General features: G+C 33.3%; 1 protein-coding gene across 5 annotated transcripts in view; it reads right to left on the bottom strand.

Moving 5' to 3' along the window:
- STRN3 (striatin 3) overlaps positions 1–24,415 on the bottom strand; it is a 150,233-nt gene that overhangs the window by 14,571 nt on the left and 111,247 nt on the right. For 4 of the 5 annotated variants that reach the window (XM_077127018.1, XM_077127019.1, XM_077127022.1 and 1 more), the window contains 7 exons: positions 20,596–20,736; positions 16,009–16,142; positions 14,552–14,727; positions 14,316–14,363; positions 13,894–14,015; positions 8,647–8,814; positions 7,218–7,358 (listed from right to left, as the gene is read on the bottom strand). In XM_077127018.1, the coding sequence (XP_076983133.1) occupies positions 7,218–7,358; positions 8,647–8,814; positions 13,894–14,015; positions 14,316–14,363; positions 14,552–14,727; positions 16,009–16,142; positions 20,596–20,736 (930 nt within the window). The remainder of the gene's footprint in view (positions 1–7,217; positions 7,359–8,646; positions 8,815–13,893; positions 14,016–14,315; positions 14,364–14,551; positions 14,728–16,008; positions 16,143–20,595; positions 20,737–24,415) is intronic. The other variant, XM_077127021.1, reaches the window with a different exon arrangement.

The following is a 24,415-nucleotide window of genomic DNA, read 5'->3' as shown; positions in this document are numbered from 1 at the left end:
CATCCCAGGTATGCAAGGATGGTTCAACATAAGAAAATCAATTAATGTAATACACCATATCAACAAATCAAAGCAGAAAAATCACATGATCATCTCAATTGATGCAGAGAAGGCATTTGACAAGATTCAACATCCTTTCCTGTTGAAAACACTTCAAAGGATAGGAATACAAGGGAACTTCCTTAAAATGATAGAGGGAATATATGAAAAACCCACAGCTAATATCATCCTCAATAGGGAAAAATTGAAAACTTTCCCCCTAAGATCAGGAACAAGACAAGGATGTCCACTATCACCACTATTATTCAACATCGTGTTAGAAGTTCTAGCCAAAGCAATTAGACAAGAAAAAGAAATACAAGGCATCAAAATTGGAAAGGAAGAAGTAAAAGTATCACTGTTTGCAGACGATATGATACTATACGTAGAAAACCCAGAAAAATCCACAACAAAATTACTAGAGCTAATAAATGAGTACAGCAAAGTAGCAGGCTACAAGATCAACATTCAAAAATCTGTAGCTTTTCTATACACTAGTAATGAACAAGCTGAGGCGGAAATCAAGAAACGAATCCCATTTACAATCGCAACTAAAAGAATAAAATACCTAGGAATAAATTTAACCAAAGAGACAAAAAACCTATATAAAGAAAACTACAAAAAACTGCTAAAAGAAATCACAGAAGACCTAAATAGATGGAAGGGCATACCGTGTTCATGGATTGGAGGACTAAATATAGTTAAGATGTCAATCCTACCTAAACTCATCTACAGATTCAATGCAATACCAATCAAAATCCCAACAACTTATTCTTCAGAATTAGAAAAACCAATAAGCAAATTTATCTGGAAGGGCAGGGTGCCCCGAATTGCTTAAAACATCTTGAGGAAAAAAAACGAAGCTGGAGGTCTTGCACTGCCTGACTTTAAGGCATATTATGAAGCCACAGTGGTCAAAACAGCATGGTATTGGCATAAAGATAGATATATCGACCAATGGAATCGAATAGAGTGCTCAGATATAGACCCTCTCATCTATGGACATTTGATCTTTGATAAGGCAGTCAAGCCAACTCACCTGGGACAGAGCAGTCTCTTCAATAAATGGTGCCTAGAGAACTGGATATCCATAAGTAAAAGAATGAAAGAAGACCCGTATCTCACACCTTATACAAAAATTAACTCAAAATGGATCAAAGATCTAAACATTAGGTCTAAGACCATAAAACAGTTAGAGGAAAATGTAGGGAGATATCTTACGAATCTTACAACTGGAGGCGGTTTTATGGACCTTAAACCTAAAGCAAGAGCACTGAAGAAGGAAATAAATAAATGGGAGCTCCTCAAAATTAAACACTTTTGTGCATCAAAGAACTTCATCAAGAAAGTAGAAAGACAGCCTACACAATGGGAGACAATATTTGGAAACGACATATCAGATAAAGGTCTAGTATCCAGAATTTATAAAGAGATTGTTCAACTCAACAACAAAAAGACAGCCAACCCAATTACAAAATGGGAAAAAGACTTGAACAGACACCTACCAGAAGAAGAAATACGGATGGCCAAGAGGCACATGAAGAGATGCTCAATGTCCCTGGCCATTAGAGAAATGCAAATCAAAACCACAATGAGATATCATCTCACACCCACCAGAATGGCCATTATCAACAAAACAGAAAATGACAAGTGCTGGAGAGGATGCGGAGAAAGAGGCACACTTATCCACTGTTGGTGGGAATGTCAAAGGATGCAACCACTGTGGAAGGCAGTTTGGCGGTTCCTCAAAAAGCTGAATATAGAATTGCCATACGACCCAGCAATACCATTGCTAGGTATCTACTCAAAGGACTTAAGGGCAAAGACACAAACGGACATTTGCACACCAATGTTTATAGCAGCGTTATTTACAATTGCAAAGAGATGGAAACAGCCAAAATCTCCATCAACAGAAGAGTGGCTAAACAAACTGTGGTATATACATACGATGGAATATTATGCAGCTTTAAGACAAGATAAACTTATGAACCATGTAATAACATGGATCGACCTAGAGAATATTATGCTGAGTGAATCCAGCCAAAAACTAAAGGACAAATACTGTATGGTCCCACTGATGTGAACGGACATTCGAGAATAAACTTGAAATATGTCATTGGTAACAGAGTTCAGCAGGAGTTAGAAACAGGGTAAGACAATGGGTAATTGAAGCTGAAGGGATATAGACTGTGCAACAGGACTAGATAAAAAAACTCAAAAATGGACAGCACAATAATACCTAATTGTAAAGTAATCATGTTAAAACACTGAATGAAGCTGCATCTGAGCTATAGGGTTTTTTTTGTTTTTGTTTGCTTGTTTGTTTGTTTGTTGTTGTTTTTTATTTTACTACTTTTATTTCTTTTCTTTATATTAACATTTTATATCTTTTTCTGTTGTGTTGCTAGTTTCTCTAAACCGATGCAAATGTACTAAGAAACAATGATCATGCATCTATGTGATGATGTTAAGAATTACTGAGTGCATATGTAGAACGGTATGATTTCTAAATGTTGTGTTAATTTCTTTTTTTTTTTCTTTTCTTTCCATTAATAATAAAAAAAAAAAAAAAAAAAAGAAGACTTCAAACCAGAGACCTAACCTCAAGACTGGAAGAAAAAGGAGAAGAAGAAATTAAACCCAAAGCAAGTAATAACAAAGATTATAACAGAGATGAATAGAAAACAAACAAAAGATTCAACAAGGCCAAAAGTTTGTTACTTGGAAAGATCATACAATTGATAATCTTTTAGCTAGACTTACAAGGAAAACAAGAGAGGATACAAATAAAACCGGAAATGAAAAGGGGAGGCAATATTACCAAACCCACAGAAATAAAAAGGCTTATAAGAGGATAACTTGAACAACTGTATGCCAACAAACTAGACAACCTAGATGAAATGGACAAATTCTTAGAAATACCCAAATTACCTACATTGACTCAAGAAACAGAAGATCTCAACAAATCAATAACTAGTAAAGAGACTGCATCAGTTATCAAAAACACCCCAGCAAAGAAAGCTAAGGAACAAATGCTTCAGAGAGGAATTCTACCAAACAAGAACATTTAACTCCAATTCGGCTCAAACTCTTCCAGAAAACTGAAAAAGAGGGAACACTACCTAACTCATTCTATAAGCCAACATCACCCCCATACCAAAGCAGGTAAAGAAATCACAAGAAAAGAAAACTACATGTCAATATCTCTTATGAATAAAAATACAAGAATCCTCAACAAAATATCAGCAAACCAAATCCAACAGCATAATAAAAGAATTATCAATTAAGATCGAGTGGGACTTATCCCTGGTATGCAAGGTCGATTCAACACAAAAAAATCAATTCATGTAATACATTACATTAACAGAATAAAGGGAAAAAAACCCACACGATCATCTCAATTGACAGAGAAAAAAGCATTTGACAAAATACAGCAGTCTTTCTTGATAAAAACACTTAGAATGCTAGGAATAGAAGGAAACTTTCTCAACATGATAAAGGGCATATATGAAAAGGCCACAGCTAACATCCTATCATTTAATGGTGAACGACAGAAAGCCTTTCCTCTAAGATCAGGAACAAGATAAGGATGCCAGCACTGTTATTCAGCATTGTACCAGAAATTCTTGTTAGAGCAACTAGGCAAGATAAACAAATAAAAGACATCCAAATTGGGAAGAAAGAAGTAAAACTTTTCCTATTTGCAAATGATATGATCCTATTTACAGAAAACCCTGAAAAATCCACAACAAATTTTCCAAAGCTAATAATAATTGAATTCAGCAAAGTGGTGGGGTACAAGATCAACACCCCAAAATCAGTAGCGTTTCTATATTTAGGCAATGAACTATTGGAAGAACTCAAGAAAAAGATTCCATTCACAACAGCAACTAAAAGACAGAACCATCTAGGAATAAATCTAACCAAGGATATAAATGACTTGTACACAGAAAACTACAAAACATTGCTAAAAGAAATCAAAGACCTAAGCCAAGTCAATGGAAGGTCATTCTGTGTTCACAGACTGGAACACTAAATATGGTTAAAATGTCAATATTATCCGAAGCAATTTATAGATTCCATGCATTCCCTTTCAAAATGTTTAATCTTCTTTGCAGAAACAGAAAAGCCAACCATCAAATTTATACAGAAGGGTAAGGGGACCAGAATAGCTAAAGCCATCTTGAAAAAGAGGAATAAGGTTGGGGGACTCACACTTCCTCATCTTAAAACTTATTACAAAGCCACAATAATCAAAACAGGAGGGTATTCACATAAGGACAGACATATAGACCAATGAAATGGAACTGATTCAGGAATCAACCCTCATATTCTTAGCCAACTGATTTTTCACAAGGTGACAAAGACCACTCAATTGGGAAAGAATAGTCCCTTCAGCAAGTGTTACTGGATGGACCCTTAACTCACACCACATACAAAAACCAACTCAGAACGGATCAGAGACCTAAACGTAAGACCAGAACTATAAAACTACTGGAAGAAAACAGGGAGGCATCTTCAGGAGTTTTCCATTAAGCAATAGTTTCTTACACTTTACACCCAAAGCACAAGAAACAAAAGAAAAAATAGATACATGGAACCTCATAAAATTAAAACCTTTAGGTCCTCAAAGGACTTTATCATGAAAGCAAAATGACAGTCTATACAGTGGGAAAAAATATTTGGAAACCACATATACGATAAAGGATTAATTCCCAAAATAAATAAAGAAATTTTCAACTTAACAACTGAAAGACAAACAACCCAATTAAAAAATAGGCAAAAGACTTGAATAGACATCTCTCCAAATTAGATGTACAAATGGTGAAAAAAGTACATGAAATGATGCTCAACATCATTAGCCAACAGGGAAATACAAATGAAAACCACAACAAGATACCATTTTATACCCTGTAGAAAGGCTGCTATTAAAAAAATGGAGAATAACAAGTGTTGGAGAGAAAGCAGCACTCATTCTTTGCTGGTGGCAACATAAAATGGTGTAGCTACTGTGGAAGACAATTTGGCAGTTTCTTAGAAAGCCAAGTATAGAATTAGCATATGACCCAGAAATCCCACTATTAGATATAACACCCCAAAGAATCGAAATCAGGGACTTGAAACTTTAAGTTATTTATTTATTTGGACTTTCCTATCAAATGCTAACCCCAAAGTAACCAAATTACTGATGAGGGGATACTCTTTTTTATAGAAGTATTCTAGCTAATAAATGAAGAAGGAATGAAAGAACTAGAAAATCATTTTCCAACAGCTAATAAGTTATAAATGGATCCTGTGCTGGTTTGAAAGGAAGTGTGCCCCCTAAGAAAAGCCATGTTTTAATATAAATCCCATTTCATAAAGGTAGAATAATCTCTATTCAATACTGTATGTTTGAAATTGTAATGAGATTATCCCTGGATGATGTGATTTAGTCAAGAGTGGTTGTTAAACTGGATTAGGGGATGACATGTCTCCAGCCATTTGAGTGGGTCTTGATTAGTTTCTGAGGTCCTATAAAAAGAGAATGAGAGATTCAGAGAGAGCAGAGAATGCTGCAGCACCATGAAGCAGAGAGTCCACCAGCCAGTGACCTTTGGAGATGAAGAAGGAAAATGCCTCCCAGGGAGCTTCATGAAACCGGAAGCCAAGAGAGAAAGCTAGCAGATGACGCCGTATTCGCCATGTGCCCTTCCAGCTGAGAGAGAAGCCCTGACTGTGTTCACCATGTGCCTTCTCACTTCAGAGAGAAACCCTGAACTTTATCGGCTTTCTTGAACCAAGGTATCTTTCCCTAGATGCCTTTGATTGGACATTTCTTTAGACTTGTTTTAATTGGGACATTTTCTTGGCCTTACAACTGTAAACTAGCAATTCATTAAATTCCCCCTTTTTAAAAGCCATTCAGTTTCTGGTATATTGCATTCCAGCAGCTAGCAAACCAGAACAGACCCAGGCAATGATCATCAAGGATGATGACATGGAAAAAGTTAAACTACTGGACATTATTTACTTTCTGATAAAAATTCACAAATCACCTATGAAGTAGTCTTGCCAAAAACATTTGAAAATTAAAAAAAAAAGAAATAGAAAAGAAAGTAAAAAAAACAAACCTAAATATAAAAAGGCCTCTATATCTATTAACAATTCACAGGAAATAAAAACAGGAACACATTAAATGATACTACAAACATGGAGGAGCAAACTCTAGACTGTGGAGAACTACATGACAAACTATCCATTTTCTTCAATTAAAACATGCAAGGAAAATACAAAAGAATGGATGTGAAACCCACAGACGAAAAAAGACCTGAGAGACCTCAATCACAATGCATGGACCTTATTTGGATCCCTATTTAAATAAACTATGAAATACCACATTCTACACTTAAAGCATTGGCCATTTATAGGTAAGTAATAAAGTCAGGTGATGAGTACATATAGGTTCTTTATATTATTCTACTTTCATATGTATTTCCATAAAAACTTGAAAATTATTTTCCTTGCTTCCACCTTCATATCACTATACTCATTCCTCTATCCTCATATACCCACCCAAGCTTGTAGTAAGCATAATTTAAGGAAAAGGCAGAAACAACATAAATATATACCACTATAACGGTGAAATTAATCATTTTGCCATCCTAAATTCAAAAAGTCAAAATAAGTAAACTAGCTAAAAGGAGTGTGCCAGTTTGAAACTGTCGTATACCCCAGAAAATCCATGTTCTTTAATCCTTATCTAATATTGTTGGGTGGGATCTTTTTGATTAAGTTGTATCCATGGAGATGTGTTGCCACCCATTCAAGGTGAGGTCACTTATTGGAGTCCTTTAAGAGGGAACCATTTTGGAAAAAGCTTCAGTGATACTGGGAGATGCAGAAAGAAAACACCCCTGGGGGAAGCTGTTTGAAATGAAAAGCCGAAGAACCAGCAGAAGCCAGCCACATGTCTTCCCAGATGAGCCATACCTGAGCCATTATTTTCTCTGAATACCTTAGTTTGGACATTTTTATGGCTTTAGAAGTGTAGTCCTGTAACAATAAATTTCCTTTATAAATCCCAACCCTTTTCTGGTATACTGCATTTCCAGCAGCATTAACAAACTCAAACAGAGGATCACCCTCCTTGTGTAATAATTCTTTCAAAACTTTCTAAGAAAACCATGAAAACTTACCAGAATCTACTTGTGATGAAAGCATCACTAATGTCTGTGATGTTTCTACATCATAAATTACTGTTCTACCAGTGCTGAAAGAGGTCACCATATGAGCTGGATCACAGCCTATAAAGTCAACTGATGTAGGTATTCCATGCTCTGAAAGGAGACCAGAGATACACGATAGCATGATAAATTATTTGTGAAATAATGTTAATGAAAGAAGAAAGCAATTGTGTTAGGAGAGTGAGATAATAGGTAACTTTTTCTCAATTATCTAAAAAGTTAATATAAATATTTTAAGAAAAATAGAGCTAGAAGGCTCTTACACAGTACATATACAAATGTTACTTATTCTCCTATGTATTAAGAAAAGAAAAACTTCTGAATGAGTCTTTTTGCCCTCTTACCAATTAAAGTTCATACTATAAAGTGATAAATTAAGGATTCATACATCATTGTATTGGGAAACTGTTCACCTGTTTGAATCCTATAACCCTGATCAAATAGTAGTACAAGTAAAAATAAAGATTGAAACACTGAATCACGGATAAAGAACTATCCTAAAGTGGCTTGAGCAGCAATTTCTATCTTTCACGTATTTAATAAAATTTAACTAGCCAGATCAACACACAAGTGGGTGAGATCTGTAGTTAAGTAAGTAATTTTCTTACTGGATTACAAGAAACAAATAAATACCTAAATGAATTTTAACCTTAGAGTTCAGATAACTGAAAAACTAGTAAAATCAATAAGGTCTCTAAGAGAACCAACAAAATTAAGCATATACTACTTATCTGAAATATCTTAAAACAATAAATTCCTTTAAAAAAATTGAAAGGTCAGATTTACAAAATAACTAAAATACGACTGAAAATAAGATCAACAAAAATATACATGCACATGTAAATAATAGGTAAATGTCTTCACACCATAGACTGGTTAAAGCCTTCTTTGACAGGAAAAGATCTGAAATCATACATTAACCAAATTTGTTCTCTGAAGTTGAAGGCGTTATTTCAATGATTATGGCTAGATTTTCCCAATCAGTGTGCTCAGGGCCATGGAATCCACAAACATGGTTTACTGGTATGCCTGAGACTGTGATCTCTTCAGATGTTGGGGTAGGCCCCTGGGGCAGGTGGAGGGGCCTCATATCGTTCCTATGACTAACTTCATTTGTCTACCCCATTGTTCCATATACCCAATTTTAATTTCTAAATGGGAAAAGACCTGAAAAAGATAAAGAAGCAGTGAGCTATGGGGTATATAGTTTCAGAGCACCTTTCTTATTTGCAAAACCTAATTGGGGGTCAAAAGATTCCCCGTGTTTTATAAAATTCTCTTCACATATTTCTTTGGAGGCAAAGAAAATAATAAATATTATCCTTCAAATTTCAACAACAAAGAAAATAAGCTTTTTTCTTTAGAAGCAAAATTGACTTACCCTTGTCTCCATTGTAAGTGCAAATACATGGCATTTTTTCTTGTGGATTCCATAACCTAACAGTGCCATCTGCTGAACAAGATAGTAATTGATTTTTTATGCCGCTGTATGCAAGACCCCAGACTGCATCTGTATGGGCAGCCAAAGTGCCAGCTAGAACATTTGGCTCTGGAAAGAAAGACACCAACAAAATATGAGCTAAAAGAAGACATTTAAAAGAAGTGCTTTGGTACACAGAAATAACTTGCTATAATTAAAGTACAAAGACCACATTGAAAAGGACAGAAGAAAATAAATCAAAGTATGCACAGGGGCTATCTCTAAGTGGTAGCATTATGATTCGTTTTTATTCCTACCTTATCTTTTTCAGTTTTTTACTAATTTTTAAAAACAACTTTACTGAGCTATAATTCACATACCATACAACTCACACATTTCAAGTATATAATTCAATATTTTATTATTATTATTTTAGTATGTTCAGAGTAGTGCAACCACCCCCATAATCAAATTTTTAAAAAACGTTTTAAATATATAGTATAACAGATACATAAAGCAAAGAAATAAAAAAGCAATAGTTTTCAAAGCACTCTTCAACAAGCAGTTATAGGACAAATATCAGAGCTTGTCATGGGCTACCATACACTCTTCTCACATTTTTCTTCTAGCTGCTCCATGATAAAGGAGGCCAGAAGGCTTAAATATTTTTATTTTTATCACCACAATTGACTTCTTTTCTTTCTTTTTTTTGTGAAAAATAACATCTATAGAAAAAAGCAATGAATTTCAAAGCACAGCACCAAATTAGCTGGAGAACATATTTATTTCAGTTTGATATGGGTTACAATTCTACAGTTTAAAGTTTTTACTTCTAGTTGCTCTAACACATTAGAGATTAAAAGACATATCAATTTAATGCTTTAGCAGTCACATTCATTTGTTAAACCCTATCTTCCCTACATAACTCCACCAGCACCTTTGATCTTTCTGTCCCACTCTTTAGGGATACCCCTAAAGAATGGGCTATAGCCATTCTAAATTCTTCGTGTTGGAAAGGTCTGTCACTAATAGTGGGGTAAGGAGATGGAACTATCTGATGTTCTGGAGAGGCTGGGTGCTCTAGGTTTCAGGACTTATCTGGTCCAGGGACCCATTTGGAAGGCTGTAGGTTTCTGGAAAGTTATACTAGTGCATGGAACCCTTGTGGAATCTTATACTGCCCTAGTTCTTTAGGATTGGCTAGAATGGTCCTCATTTGGGTTTGGCAGGTTAAGACGGGTCACAATGTCTAACTGAAGCTTGCATAAGAGCATCCTCCAGAGTAGCCTCTCAACTCTATCTGAATGCTCTCTGCTACTGATACTTTGTTAATTACACCCCTTTTTCCCCTTTTGATCAAGATGGAGTTGTTGATCCTACCGTGCCAGGGCCAGATTCATCCCTGGGAGTCATCTCCCACATCGCCAGGGAAACTTTCACTCCTGGATGTCATGTCCCACGTAGGGGGGAGAGCAATGATTTCACTTGAGGAACTGGGCTTAGAGAGAGTGAGGCCACATCTGAGCAACAACAGAGGTCCTCCAGAAGTAACTCTAAGACATGCCTATAGGTAGGCTAAGCTTTTCCACTACCTACATAAGCTTCACAAGAATAAGCCTCAAGATCAAGGGCATGGCCTATTGATTTGGGTGTCCCTAAAGTTTGACACAGTATCAGGGGATTTCTTGATGGTAAAGTTTAATAGTTCCATATTTTTCCCCCAAATCCTCAAACGATTCTGCCAATACTTTTTGATTATTATTTTTAGGATGTATCCAGGTATTACATTAAGCTATAAAGGATTAAAGGACCTTTTTCTTATTCTGGGCTCTGTGTGTTTCAATTGTCCAAATCAGTTATAGAGTTGAGTTAGATTGCGTCCCATAATCAATTTTAAGACATTTTCGTCACCTGTTAGACATTTCTGTAGTCCTAGGCAACCAATAATCTAGTCTGTCTTCACAGATGTGCCTACTCCGTGCACTTCATATAAATGGAATTATACATTATGTGGCCGTTAATGACTGGTTTGACTTTTTTGTCCTGAGCATGCTTTTAAGATTCGTCCATGTTGTAGAATGTATCAGTACGTCATTTTTGTTTTTTTAACTGCCAAATGATGTCCCATTTTATGGCTATACCGCACTCTATTTGTCCATTCATCAACTGATGGACATTTGATGATTATGACGATGTTGAGCAATATTTTTCTGATACTCCTTTTTCTATAGTAAACTCCCATTTTCTATGAACATTTCTTATCATCTTCACAATTCTCACAGTTGCCAATCTCTCTTCCTTGTGAATGATTATCCCTCATATTTCACTGACAAAATAAAAGCATTTGAATAAAACCCCCTCCCACATTGTCCCACCACCCAACCTACAAAATTACTAGTATCCTTCCTTCCACATACAAGTAAAGAACTGTTTACTTTCCTGTCCAAGGCTAATTTTACCCAGTGTATTCTGGATTCATTTAACTCACTTACATGTGTTCAGTTAAGCCTCCCTTTACTATACTGCCCAAATTCTCCTATTCCTCGGAATCATTCCCATAGCACACAAATACGCTCCAGAATCTCTCAATTTAAACAACTAGTCTTCACAAACCTTATATGCTGGTTTGAAAGGATGTATGGACCCTAGAAAAGTCATGTTTTAATCAAAATCCCACTTCGTAAAGGCAGAATAATCCCTATTCAATACTGTATGTTTGAAACTGTAATCAGATCATCTCCCTGGAGATGTGATTTAGTCAAGAGTGGTTGTTAAACTGGATTAGGTGATGACATGTCTCCACTCATTTGGGTTGGTCTTGATAAATTCCTGACATCCTATAAAAGAGGAAACATTCTGGAGAATGAAGGAGACTCAGAGAGAGCAGAGAATGCTGCAGCACCACGAAGCAGAGAGTTCACGAGCCAGCGACCTTTGGAGATGAAGAATGAAAACACCTCCCGGGGAGCTTCATGAAACAGGAACCCAGGAGAAGAAGCTAGCAGATGACGCCGTGTTCACCATGTTGCCCTTTCCAGATGAGAGAAAAACTCTGTGTTTGCCATGTGCCCTTTCACTTGAGAGAGAAACCCTGAACTTCACTGGCCTTCTTGAACCAAGGTATCTTTCCCTGGATGCCTTTGATTGGACATTTCTATAGACTTGTTTTAATTAGGACATTTTCTCAGCCTTAGAACTGTAAACTAGCAACTCATTAAATTCCCCTTTTTAAAAACCATTCTGTTTCTGGTATATTGCATTCTGGCAGCTAGCAAACTAGAACATCTTACCTTTAAACTACTACCCTATAACTAAACAGTGGAAAAGCATATTGAGTAAATACTCCTCTTTTTCAAGATACAATATATCATCAGAGTGTTCTTCATCCATAATCTGTTCTGAAAGGATTCCCAGAAGTCCTTTTACCTCCTGGTCATAGCCTCAAGGTCCATATTCTGCTTAAGCAAGAGCTGGGTGGGTCATGTACAAAAGGACAACTTTCTGTCCTCATATTACTAGACTTCACAGCAATATCTCTAAGTTCAGACCTCTTCTTTCATCTCAAAATGTTTTTTTATTTTTGTATGCTTGGATGATTCCACATTCTTCTAGACTTCTTCCTACCTTTTGGGCCACTCCTTCTCAGTTTTCTCTATTGGTTTACTTGCTCTAGTCATCCTCCCAGTGTGAGAGGTCCTCATGTTGCTTTCCCTTTTTACTGTACACAACTCACTCTTCCTACATTATATCATTAATTGTGGCAGACTTAAGTATCACCTACAAAGAGATGAGTCCTACAATTTAACCTCCAATGCAGATCTCTTTGAACTCCAGACTTTCTAATTATCTGCTTGATACTGCCATTTCTAAACATACTTAAAAACTGAACTCACCATCTTTGAACTTTTCACATCTGCACTGTCCCCATTTCAATAAATACTATCATCATATACTTAGAGGCTCATGTTAAAAACCCAGGATTGGATGTATATTTAAAAAAACAAACAAACAAAAAACCCCAGGATTGGTGATGAAAATATGCTGAAATTAGATAGTGGTGACAGTTGCATAACTCTGTGAATATACTAAGAAACTACCAAATTTTATACTTTGGATGAATTTTATGATATGTGAATTATTTCTCAATAAGATAATTTTTCAAAAATTGAAAAATAAAAATGCCAAAAACAAAGCAGGAGTCATTCACCCATCACTTTATCTACTCAATCCAATTTTTCAATAAATCCTTTCTATTTTACCTTACCTAACCAATATATCCTAAATTCATTTCTTTCCAGCTACTCTGATGCCACAATCCTCCTCTTGGCATCACCCTACCCTAAATCACCTCTCACCTAGTGTACTAGACTAGGAACTACTATACTATAAAAGCCTCTTAAATGGTATGCCTGTTTTCATTCTTGCCCCTACTCTCTCTCCAATACAGTCTCCACAAAACAGCTGGAGTTACCTTTTAAACTTAACATTTATTAGGTCGCGTCCTGGCTTAAAACTTCTTACTGAAAGTTTCCTTTTTTCCTTCAGATTTTGTCTTGAATGTTATTATTTTAGATGGCCTTTCCTGACCATTCATCTAAAGAATGTTCTGCCTGTTATCTCACATAGCACTCTATCTTCACAGCACTTATCACATTTTGTAACCACAAACCATTAACCCCCACCCTGCTTATTTGTTTAATATCTATCCTTTGTACTAGAAAATCTTTTGCTTCTCGATACAGTGCTTAATATTATGCCTGGTAAATTAAGGCACAAAGTGCTTGTTAAATAAAAAGAACAAAGAGATCTTAAATTATTTTTATATGTACCAACCATTAAATAGACCACTATTTAGCCATTTCCCAATAAACATTTACTTTATCTTGATTTTTAAAATTACTACCAATGTTACAAAGTATACCACTAGAAATATATTTGAGCATATGTGTTGATACTTCTGTAGAACAGATTTCTGAAAGAGGATGTGTGAGTTAAAGGTTGTTTTCACTACATTTTGAAATTAAAATTTCTTGCCCCCCCATAAAAGTCCTGATTTACAGCCTACTCCCCTATTTGTCTCTACTGTCTTCTCCTAAATATTTTTGAGCTGCATAAATTACAACCTTGCAGTGATATCTAAGGTGTTTACTTTTATAAGCTCCATTCACCTAAACAAGACAAAATAAGCATCTTGTACTTTCTACTTACCATATGTATCATATGGATCCACATTAGGGCTAGGGATATTCCACCACTGGATGGTTGCATCAATACCACCACTAAAACACTGTTCTCCATTAGAACTAATAGCTAATGATAGAACAGGGCCACTATTAAAAGAAAAGAGGAAAAAATGACTTATAAATCCTAAGAAGAACCCAAAGCTTCATCCCCCCAACTTCTGAATTAATATGGTTTCTAAAAACTTACATTTAAAGTAAATATTTATATTTGAATAATACTGATTATGTTTTCTCTAATTTAATTATTAATCAAATGAGACATTATTAAACTAATATGCCTTTTCTAATATAAAACTTTATACAAAAATTATAAGGTTTGAGGACTGATAATTACTAGTTAACAATAACTATGGCTGTTGAATCAAGTACTAGTTAAAAAAAACTTACATGTGGGCCCTAAATGTGTAGATAGGCTCTACATCTAAAGAGGCACTCCTAAAAGAGGGAGGAAATGGGGAAGGGATGAGAGAAGGCAATTAAATAATTGCACACCACTTGTTGATATTAAAGAGTCATCAGATAAGAAAAATGTGTACATAAAAGATATGGAAGAGGTAGGATTAACTTATAATTATTAGCAATACTAACAAAAACAAAGACCAGGCTAACATTAAAATACTTGCTTTTTGGCAGGAACTGTTTTCTGTAAGTTCCAAAGTTTCAGAGTATGGTCCTCAGAGGCAGTTACCAGCACAGGTTCTACAGGATGAAAAGCTAATGCTCGTACTCCATCAAAATGGCTACGTAGTGTATACTTGGGATTCCATGTCTTTCTAAAGGCGTCTTTATTGGCAGGTAACTAAAAAGAAAGACAATGCAATATTCAGTGATAAAAGTAGTAACTGATAGGCATGTGGAGTTTTTTGTTTTTGGGTTTGGTATGTTTAAAATATATATTTTAAACTGTTTTGCTAAAATGTCCAGTGGAAACAATGTGCCTTAAAACTTTACCACAAATTTTTATCATTTAAGAACAAAGGATAATAATATCATTAATCTTTCAAATATGTAGATCAAATGAAGAGCCTCTTAATCTGTTTTTTCTTAATTACTAAACTAAAGCTCAAACTCCTTTAAATGTCAGATGAGAACAATAACTACTATTGCTGTAATACTTTAAATGGAAACAATACAAAATATTTAAATTACTACCAAAAATACAAAGGTACAATAATAGTTACAACTGTCATTTTTAGGAAATTTATTAGCATGTGAAATTTCAAAACTCAGTAAGTTATTTTCCATAAGTCTGAACTAAAGACACTTTAAGAATATTTATTCCATTTGTCTTAATGTTGATATAGAAAGAAGTTCATTTTTTTTACCTTCATTTATCCATCTGTAAAGATACGGTACACAACCACTTCTAAAGTAGTCAATAGTTCACTAGAATTTAGTTGTTTAAAAATTAACATCACTGAGAATAATCCAGCACACCAAGGCTGACCTCTCTAAAAAGGACTCTACCATAAATATAAAATGTAGAACAAAGAAATCTGCTATAAATCTAAATAAGTATAGTTAACTCTCAATTGAATGTTCATTGTCTAGAATACAATTTAATGCCAAGACTATTTTCACCTCTAACACTCTTCTTCCTATCTCCCCATCCTCCATCTCCCCACCCCTCAAATGAAGGAGTAAGCAGGAAATGATGCAAGCTAACTAACATTATCCTTAAGAAAATTAAAAGTTAAAAAACTAAGAGGCTTTTTAAAAAGTATACTGAAGACAGCTTATTCATGGTATCTATGTTTTCCTTATTAATATCAAAGTATGGCTTAATTTGCACAGATAATTGAGAGTTGACTACTCAATATATAGATATTTATCTACCAACATTTTAAGGTAATCATCTCAAACTCCTAGCTAATCCACCACAATACCTAAGAAAAATTTAAACACCACAAATAAAGTAGTTAAAAAAGAAAAACTATCACTTCAAATGAACACATTGACACACTTATTTTAAACTTATCTTTTCCATGCACCTTGACATTAATTCTGCATTAGAGTGAATCCAAAAAATAAGGAGCCTTCTATTAAATCATTAAAAAATTAAAAATAAAACTGCACTTACATCATAACTATAGTCTGCATCATTTGTTACCGTCAAGTCTGCAAGGTCTCCAAGGCCCAGTACACTTAACAAAACATCATCAGAACCCATAATAAATGACTTGCCTCCTCCAGATGGAAACGTTATTGGTTCAGCTATAAAGAACAAAACCGCTTCTTAAATGCTGAAAAATCATACAGTACAAGACAATACTGTGGGGGAAATGTAAGCACTTAACAGATACAATATTCAGTAATACAACTTTTTTTCCCGCTTCTCCCTCATTTCTTTCACTTAAAAAAATCCTATTAATGAGTAGTAATAAACAAGTATATAGGAACTGCAAAGTAATCTTCCACAAATCAAATGTGCACTAGATATATTATTCCAGGGATGGGAGGTAGGGCACAAAAAACTGTCTATTTAAATTCCTCTCCAGCTTCATAATTACTGTTGTACAAGTTATAACTATAGCCTAGATGTTAAATAACAGGACATATTTTGATTAAATAAAGATGTTAACATCAGATTTCACCTATTCATAAGCAACAAACCTCTACCATCAACCTCAAAGTAGCTTATACAGTATTTTCAAAACATAGTAGGTAGTTGCTAAATCCACTTGCTTTCCATAACATTTGCTTAGAAGTGCTAGGTATTCTAATCCCTGATTAAAATTAACATAAGCATTCAAATGTAGACGGTTTCCAAACAGCCTGCTATACAGCCTATCAGCTTACTAAAATTAAGTCTTAATTGCTCAGTTTCCTCCAGTAACCAACAACTTGGTCTAGGAAAAGGGCAGTTTTACTACCAACAGTGTCCATTTCCTTTCTGCAAAAGGTCACCTGATACAATCTTTAGAATGCTTTATAGCTTTGAAACTGTAACTCTGATTTTTATTTTAACTTTCCCTCTTATTTACAATGAGGCTTCTAAAATGAATCAACTTATCTGTATCAACCAACTATATAGCTTTAAATTAATTTTCTAATTTCTGATATCTCAATTTCAAACTAAACTCAGGCATAAGTTTCGTTTTACTTAGTTTTGTCATCCATATCATGTGAATTATTACAGCTTTCCATTTAAATTGAGCAGTTCCAATTAAATTACTTAAAATATTTTTTCTCTATATATGCTATCAACCAGTTATGCCATTACATGAATAGTTTGTTGTAACAGTTATTGTAAAAGCAATTAATTTTCAATGTAATATCATACATATGCTTTAAAAGCAAAATTTTAACTTTAAAGTGAGGGGAAAATATTCAAATCATTGTAACACAAAACAACACATACCAAAACATTTAAAATTCACGAGCAAATTTTAAATTTATATAAAAACTCAAGTAAAGCTGATGATTTTGAAAATTTTCTATGAAAAAAATGATATAAATTTAATATACCAGAGGAAACAAAACAAATGTAATGAAATTTGACAGTCATCATTAATACTATAAAAATAATTTTAAGATAGAATTCAATGCCATTTAGATATATACTCTAGCAAAACTAAAACATCTGTATTTAGAATGTCTTATTTTTTATTGTATCAAAGCAAGCTATATAATTTGATTCAAAAGTGTCCTAAATGATACTGAGTCAACAACTGATGCAGAGTACATTTGTAAGCATCTTACAGAAGATATACTTAGGTAATCTAAGTAATAATTAACTAATGTTTCGATGATTACACTTGTCGTGTCTGAATAATCTGTGGCAAGGATCTCTCCTACCAAATATCTAGTATGTAGGTATTGTTATTACCAGAAGCAACTAAGATCTAAAAAACTTCATATTTTTAAATTGTTTAAGAACTGTATCACTAGAAAATATTTACTCAAAGCATTTTTAGCCAGTATAAAGAAATGTTTTTCCTTTAAACTTAATCTGTTTCTAAGACAAATTAGAACAAAATGTCAGGATTCCTCCCAATGACAATTACACAAATATCCACTAACATAAATCTTGATACAAGACCAATAAAACAACTTATCACAAATTAATTACATCATATTCTTCACGCAGGAGTATTTTTCATCAGTTGTTGACAAATTTGGGGGCATGTTAAGGGAAATTTCTGGGCAATATCAGCTTTTTACTGAGGTTTTAGATGAACTGTATTAAACAAAAAATTAGTGGTATAGTCATTTCTAATTAACCATATGAATGTACCTTTACCTCTCTCTCTCTATATTTATATATCTATTCTGCTCATTTCGCATTTATTTACAAGAATTTATATGAAAAACTTTTTAAACTACATTTCTCTTTTCTGTAAACAACCGTCAACATGTGGATATCCAATTTGTTTGCCCTTGTTTCCCTGCAGAGGGAATTAATTCCTATTCTTTAAATTTATTTTATTAATATGAGTGGTTACCTTCAGTACATGGTTACAAAAGCACAAAGAAAAATGTAATTAGCAATTTAAGGAAACATAAAATGATTAAAATTCAATTTAATGGCAGAAATTATGACACTTTTTATTAGATTGCCTAAGAGTTTCATCAAGGAATTTAAGAATACTATTATATTAGCACATCCCTTTATGGCAATCTTAGAGTCTAAAAATGGAATCTTAAACATGGTCCTTTTTATAATTCTACAATTAATTCATCCTTTGATGGCTCTATGATAAGGAAACATGTAACTCACATATTAAAAAAACCCTTTCTTTTTCCTCCAATTGTATCAAACCTAAAGAGCAGAGCTCAATATACTGACTCCATTTATGCCAGTGGCAACATGGTCTGTCTTAATAATAATCTGAAAAGTTGTAATGTAGAAGCATCTCTCCTTGAAAACAGAGCTTTAGACTTTATAAAATAAAGTCTTACACAGACTTCAGTAGGAAAGCACGAAGTTGGGGGTTCCCACTAAAAATAATTAAGATGTTCCTTTCTTAGCACTAAGGAGAACCTGAAAATTTCTTTAAATAGCAAATTCTACTAAGATTTAACCTTTCAAAGTATAATGTCTACAGAACTTACTCCTGCCCATTCTTCCCACCATTAAGAAAGGATAAGGTCACCAATTTATAAATTTCCAAACACTGAGTTTCTGTGCTGCTCTGGTCCACGTTTACTCCTTCCATGCTTCTCCTTCTAATACCTCCTTAAAATTATTTAATATTAAATAAATATATTTACTGGTTATTTAAAACTTATTAGTTACAGTTTTTAACAACAAAAATGGAGAAAAAAATTTTTCACATTAAAAACAACAACAATAAAAACACACATACATATAAACAAATACACCCAGAGCTCTAAATAGGCTGGTGATCTGAAATATTTAAAAGGGTCCCTCCTCTTGTTAACATGGTTTTGTCTTAAACTAAAATCTATTGCAAAAATCTTTTTAAAAATGTACAAAATTAATTATAATATTTTTAAAGTTATCCTATGCATTATTTGGTAAAAGAGACCAAAGAAACTAAGTAGCTAACTAAATGCATAAAATGAAAAATCATGGAGTTGGATGTACATTTTAGAAAATAATTTCTAGAATAAGACAAGAACATAGCTGAAGAGTGGAGGAAGAGCTAGAAAAATCAAGTAAGACTTACTTTTCTGGTTCTATTTATACTCTAATACTTTTTGCTTTGATTTTACTAGCTTAGTGATCTTTATCATTCCTCAAAAATTTCTTATAGATTAAATGTGACTGGGTAAACGCTTACAGAAATGATTATAAGGGGAAACTGCTAAATTATTTAGGTTTAACTACAAGGAAAATGTGCTAATAGAAGAATAATAAAAAAGAAGTATAAAAATGTTTGACTGAAGCATCAAACTAATAACCAGGTATAGTAAAAGCGGAAACATCAACAAAATTCAAACTGTATGCCAAATTATTACATAATGAAATATCTAATATACTGATCTTGCACATAACAGAAGTCTTTGGTGAGAATTTAGTCTCATTACTTCTAAGAACATGGGCCTAAAATTATAACTTTCTCAAGTTTTATATACATTTCTTCAGCTACAGTCAATTTTGGGGAAAATGCTTATGCAGAGTATTTTCCATTCCAGTTTAGAAACTTTCAAGAAAAACCATTCATATACTCACTACCAAGTAAAAAAATAAACATGTTGCTTTATTCTAAAATGCCTAAATTAGGTAATAGTTAAAAATACTTTAAGAAATAATACATATGAAAAGTTTCAGGCACGGTGTCTGACATTAGCTGGCTCCAAATAAATTGTAGTTACTATTAGCTGCTAAATTTAAGCAATATGTCGAAATGACTCAATAGTCCTTTTTCCTTTTATTATTTAAAGTCTATTTTTAAAAATTACTATTTTCCTGTTACTAGATTTATAAGCTAAAGTTACATTTCAGAAAGGTACTCCAAATTGACCTATGATAGAAACAATCCTACCTTATATTAAAAACAAAACCAAAATACAAATAGAAGCCAAAAATTTCAAAATCCCTAATATAATCACACAAGAGCTTGCCCAACACCTTCTCTGTAGATCATTTAAAATTCTTCTAGTTATACCGAAATAGCAGCGAATTTGCAATATTAAGGAGATATGATTTGGTATTAACGTCTTCTGCAATGTAAATAAACATGGTAGCTAAATTTTGTACCTTCCTCTGCTCTTGCACCTTCACCATCAGTCATTCTAGTAGAGGGTGACCTAGACTGATTAATGATTCCTGAAGGGATGTGGGGCAGCTCATCATCTCCCAGATCAGCTATCATGTCGTAGAGTTTTGTCTTGTTGACCCCTGTAAATTAATGTCAGCAGTAGAGGTTCATTTAATGGCTACCGCCTGACTTGCCAGCAGCCCTCTAAAACCAATTTATTAACAAAACAGGCTATTTTAAAGAAATTACAGTTATAAAAATTTCAGATAAAGATAATATCAATTTTCTGTACCTCCCTCCTCCCAAAACACATTAAAAGGGTTTAAACATTTAAGATATCCACTACTTTAGAGTACTATGATAAACAATTGATTCTTCTGTTACTCAACAAAAGTTCTGTAAGCTTATATACAAAGAAGATATATTAAAATAATTTTGGTGTTTAAGGTTAAGAATAGAATACGGGCTCTTTAACTTAATTCACTGTTTTAAAAAATTTACAAAGAAAAAGCACAAATGAGTTTGATCAGGGTGCAACAAACAATCAACTTTCCCTGAAGTTTGTGTAACTTTTTTTCTGCAACATTAATACAAATTTGTTGTTAACAAATCAACTCTAAATTTCTCTCAAAATGTTTTTACACTTTCCTGAAATATGAAAAACTTGATTTAGCCATGAGCTCTCTCATAGGCATAAATTTAAGGGAAGAATTTCAGCCATTGCCTGGATAACTTGGGCCAAAATATATAATACTCAAAAGCTTTTACAGTATTACAGAATTTCTTATTTTAACTTTAAAGTTCAGAAATGGCAGAACCATTTATCTTATGTATGTATTTGAAAGAAAACTGAGAATGCCAGAAAAAATAATCTGAAGAGATGAAAAAATGCTGTACAAAAAATAAAAGAGGCAAATCCAAGGTAAAATATTATGACCATATATTCATTGACGTCAACATTAATGGACTAATTGGACTGCTATATAGTTATTAATTTCACTATCACTATTTGTGTATGAGTGACTTCATAGGAACTGTACTTCATATATGTATCTCTATCAGACTGTAACTTAATGAGAGAAGATTTAATGCAAATAGGTAAAATACACATTTACTTCTGGATCCAAGCATACAGTATGTTCGTTCGTGTCTGAATTTTCTAAAATAATTATATTGGAGAAATTTACTATTATCCGAGGAATTTCCCTATGACAAGGAAGTGAAGGTAAACTGATTCTCTATTTAAAAACTGCCAACTAGACGTGCAACCATCACCAGGAATTAATTCCTGTTAATTTCAACAGGAATAAAAAAGAAAACATCACAAAATAGCTCTCCTTTATATCATTCCACTTCTAAGAATATCACCACTACCATTATTTTAGTCTCTGTCCTTAAGATACTGTAACCACATTTTAACAATTCTTCAGCTTGTAAACTAAGAGAAAAAAGTTTTTTTTAAAATATTGCCCTTCAAAGTACTCTTCAGATTAATCTATTTCTCTCTACTAACTTCATTCTAACCAAGGCTTTCATTATTAAGATTACTACAGGAGATTTCAAATTGATTTTTCTATCTACAAGTGCCATTTGACTTTAATTAAATTTTAATGTTAAAGCCAAATTAACTTTTCCACATTATCACATTTACAACCCACTTCTTCCTTAGAAAACAATCTGGTACTTCAATACTCTTTGCACAAGACTGACTTAAATCTTGTACTTAAGCTTTTATGTGCCTCATGATCTAATCCCTTTCTCTTATCCAATATTATGTCTCAATGCTCTAAAATACAAATTTCTCTATTCTCCAGTCAAAGGCAGTTTTCTCTATAGTTTCCTCAATGTCCACCAACTTTATTTTGACCATAGTTTGCCACATCTGTCCAGACCTCAGAAAGGTGAGATAGTCTCCTATATACATAACGTACTTTATGTATTCAAATTCTATCCCTTCTTCCACTCTAGAACCACCACCTCTGGAAAGCCTTTGTTCACTTCCTGTTCAATCTTATTATACTTGTACTATAAATTTTTACTTTATTATATATTTTGTAAATAATTTCACATGATAGCTGTCAAACTAATAAAGACTTGAAAAAACAACACTCAAACAGATACTGTGAATTAATAATCTTCTTGTATATGGACTGGGAGATCTGGAAGGAAAGAAAAGTAGGAAACGACATGAAAGTCATTGCTCAAACAGAGGATGTTCCTAATTATATAATGAACATTTCTTTTTAACATTTCTTTGCTATAGTACAATCAAAGAATAGTCTCTGTGTGACACAGTGCCAAGTTGAGCAAGGAAGGAACTGCTCTGTTCTAATCTTAGTTTCTCAAAAAATGACAAAAAATTAAAGATTTCACAACCAGAAATCAGTCTTATTTTGTAGAGCATCTTTCAACTGCAAACTGAACAAACTTTCATTTTCTTTCTAAAACTATCCAAAATAATAAATGCAACAAAATACAAATTTCAAATAAAAAATATAAAATATGATTAGTAACAATGGGAAAATTGCAATATAACTAATGCAACAGACACATAATATTAACATAAAATAAATATTCTGAGGCATATTTGGAGACTCATTACGCTTTAAGCTATTCAATAAAAACTGATTACCAATTACTGCTGGAATTTATAGAAACAGAAATACTTTTTCGAATTCTTACTGCAAGAAAAACTTTATTACTATAACTTATAAAACACAACCCAACTACCTCTTAATTGGGACTACCTACTCCTATACAAATGCACAACCATTTACAACAAAATATGAAAACAAACAACAAAATATGATCACAGTACAATGAAAATAATTACACCATGGGAAATAATTACATCTAACTATGGACTAACTACTGCTGTCACTATTTAAAAATCCATATTTATTCACAAAGGTGCACACTTATTACTATGAAATTTATCTTTCTATGCTAAGTATTATAAGATAGTCTTAGATTTTACTGAATCTAACTTGATCTCTTCTCAAAACTAACACTAAGCAAGCAAGTAACCTAGAAAAGATGAGATGATTTTAGAGTAAGAATTTTGTTAAATCCTGTTTGCTAGATCTGTTCTATTTTTTCAACTATCATTCTAATTAAAATTTTCACATGACTAGTAACTGTCATCTTAAGAAACTATAATGATATCACAATATTAAGGGAAAATAATTACTGTAGCTACAAAGTAATTCTGCATTAAAAAAAATGTACTGATTGAAACAGCATCAATCTGATACTTCTGACCTTAACCAAAACACACAAGTCAAGATGTTTTCTAGGAGAAAAGAAAGAAAGAAAAAAAAACTTAGTTGAAGAACTATCTGTTTTAAAGTGTGAAATCAATGCTGGAAACCCACATCCCTTTGTCAAGAAACAGTTTTGTTTTTAACTTTGATTTGAAGCAGGAGAGAATATACCACCATTTTATGAGTTCTTTTGAATTTATACTACTGCCTAAATGGAAACAGCTTAATCATCATAAATATTTTAGTGCATATGCCAAGGTGTTTTTACTTTCATGAAGGTTACCACTTGAAAAGATAATATTTCTTCTTAAATGTCAAGTATTTAAGGAGCAACATGCCTGCAACTTACTCAGCTTTCTGAAGAATTTAAAAAACAAATGTACATATTTAGAGTGAAATAAATAAAGCAAATATGGTAAAACATTAACATTTGGAGAACCTAGGTGAAAAGTGTATGAAATTCTTTATATTTTAAGTCTGAAATCGTGACAAAATAAAAAGTTAAAAGGAAAAACCCCCTGAAGCCTGAGACCTTTCTCTAGTTTTATGGTCTTGG

This window comes from Tamandua tetradactyla, chromosome 14, assembly GCF_023851605.1.
Source record: "Tamandua tetradactyla isolate mTamTet1 chromosome 14, mTamTet1.pri, whole genome shotgun sequence".
Lineage (NCBI taxonomy): Eukaryota > Metazoa > Chordata > Mammalia > Pilosa > Myrmecophagidae > Tamandua > Tamandua tetradactyla.
This window is presented reverse-complemented; position numbering and strand designations above follow the sequence as displayed.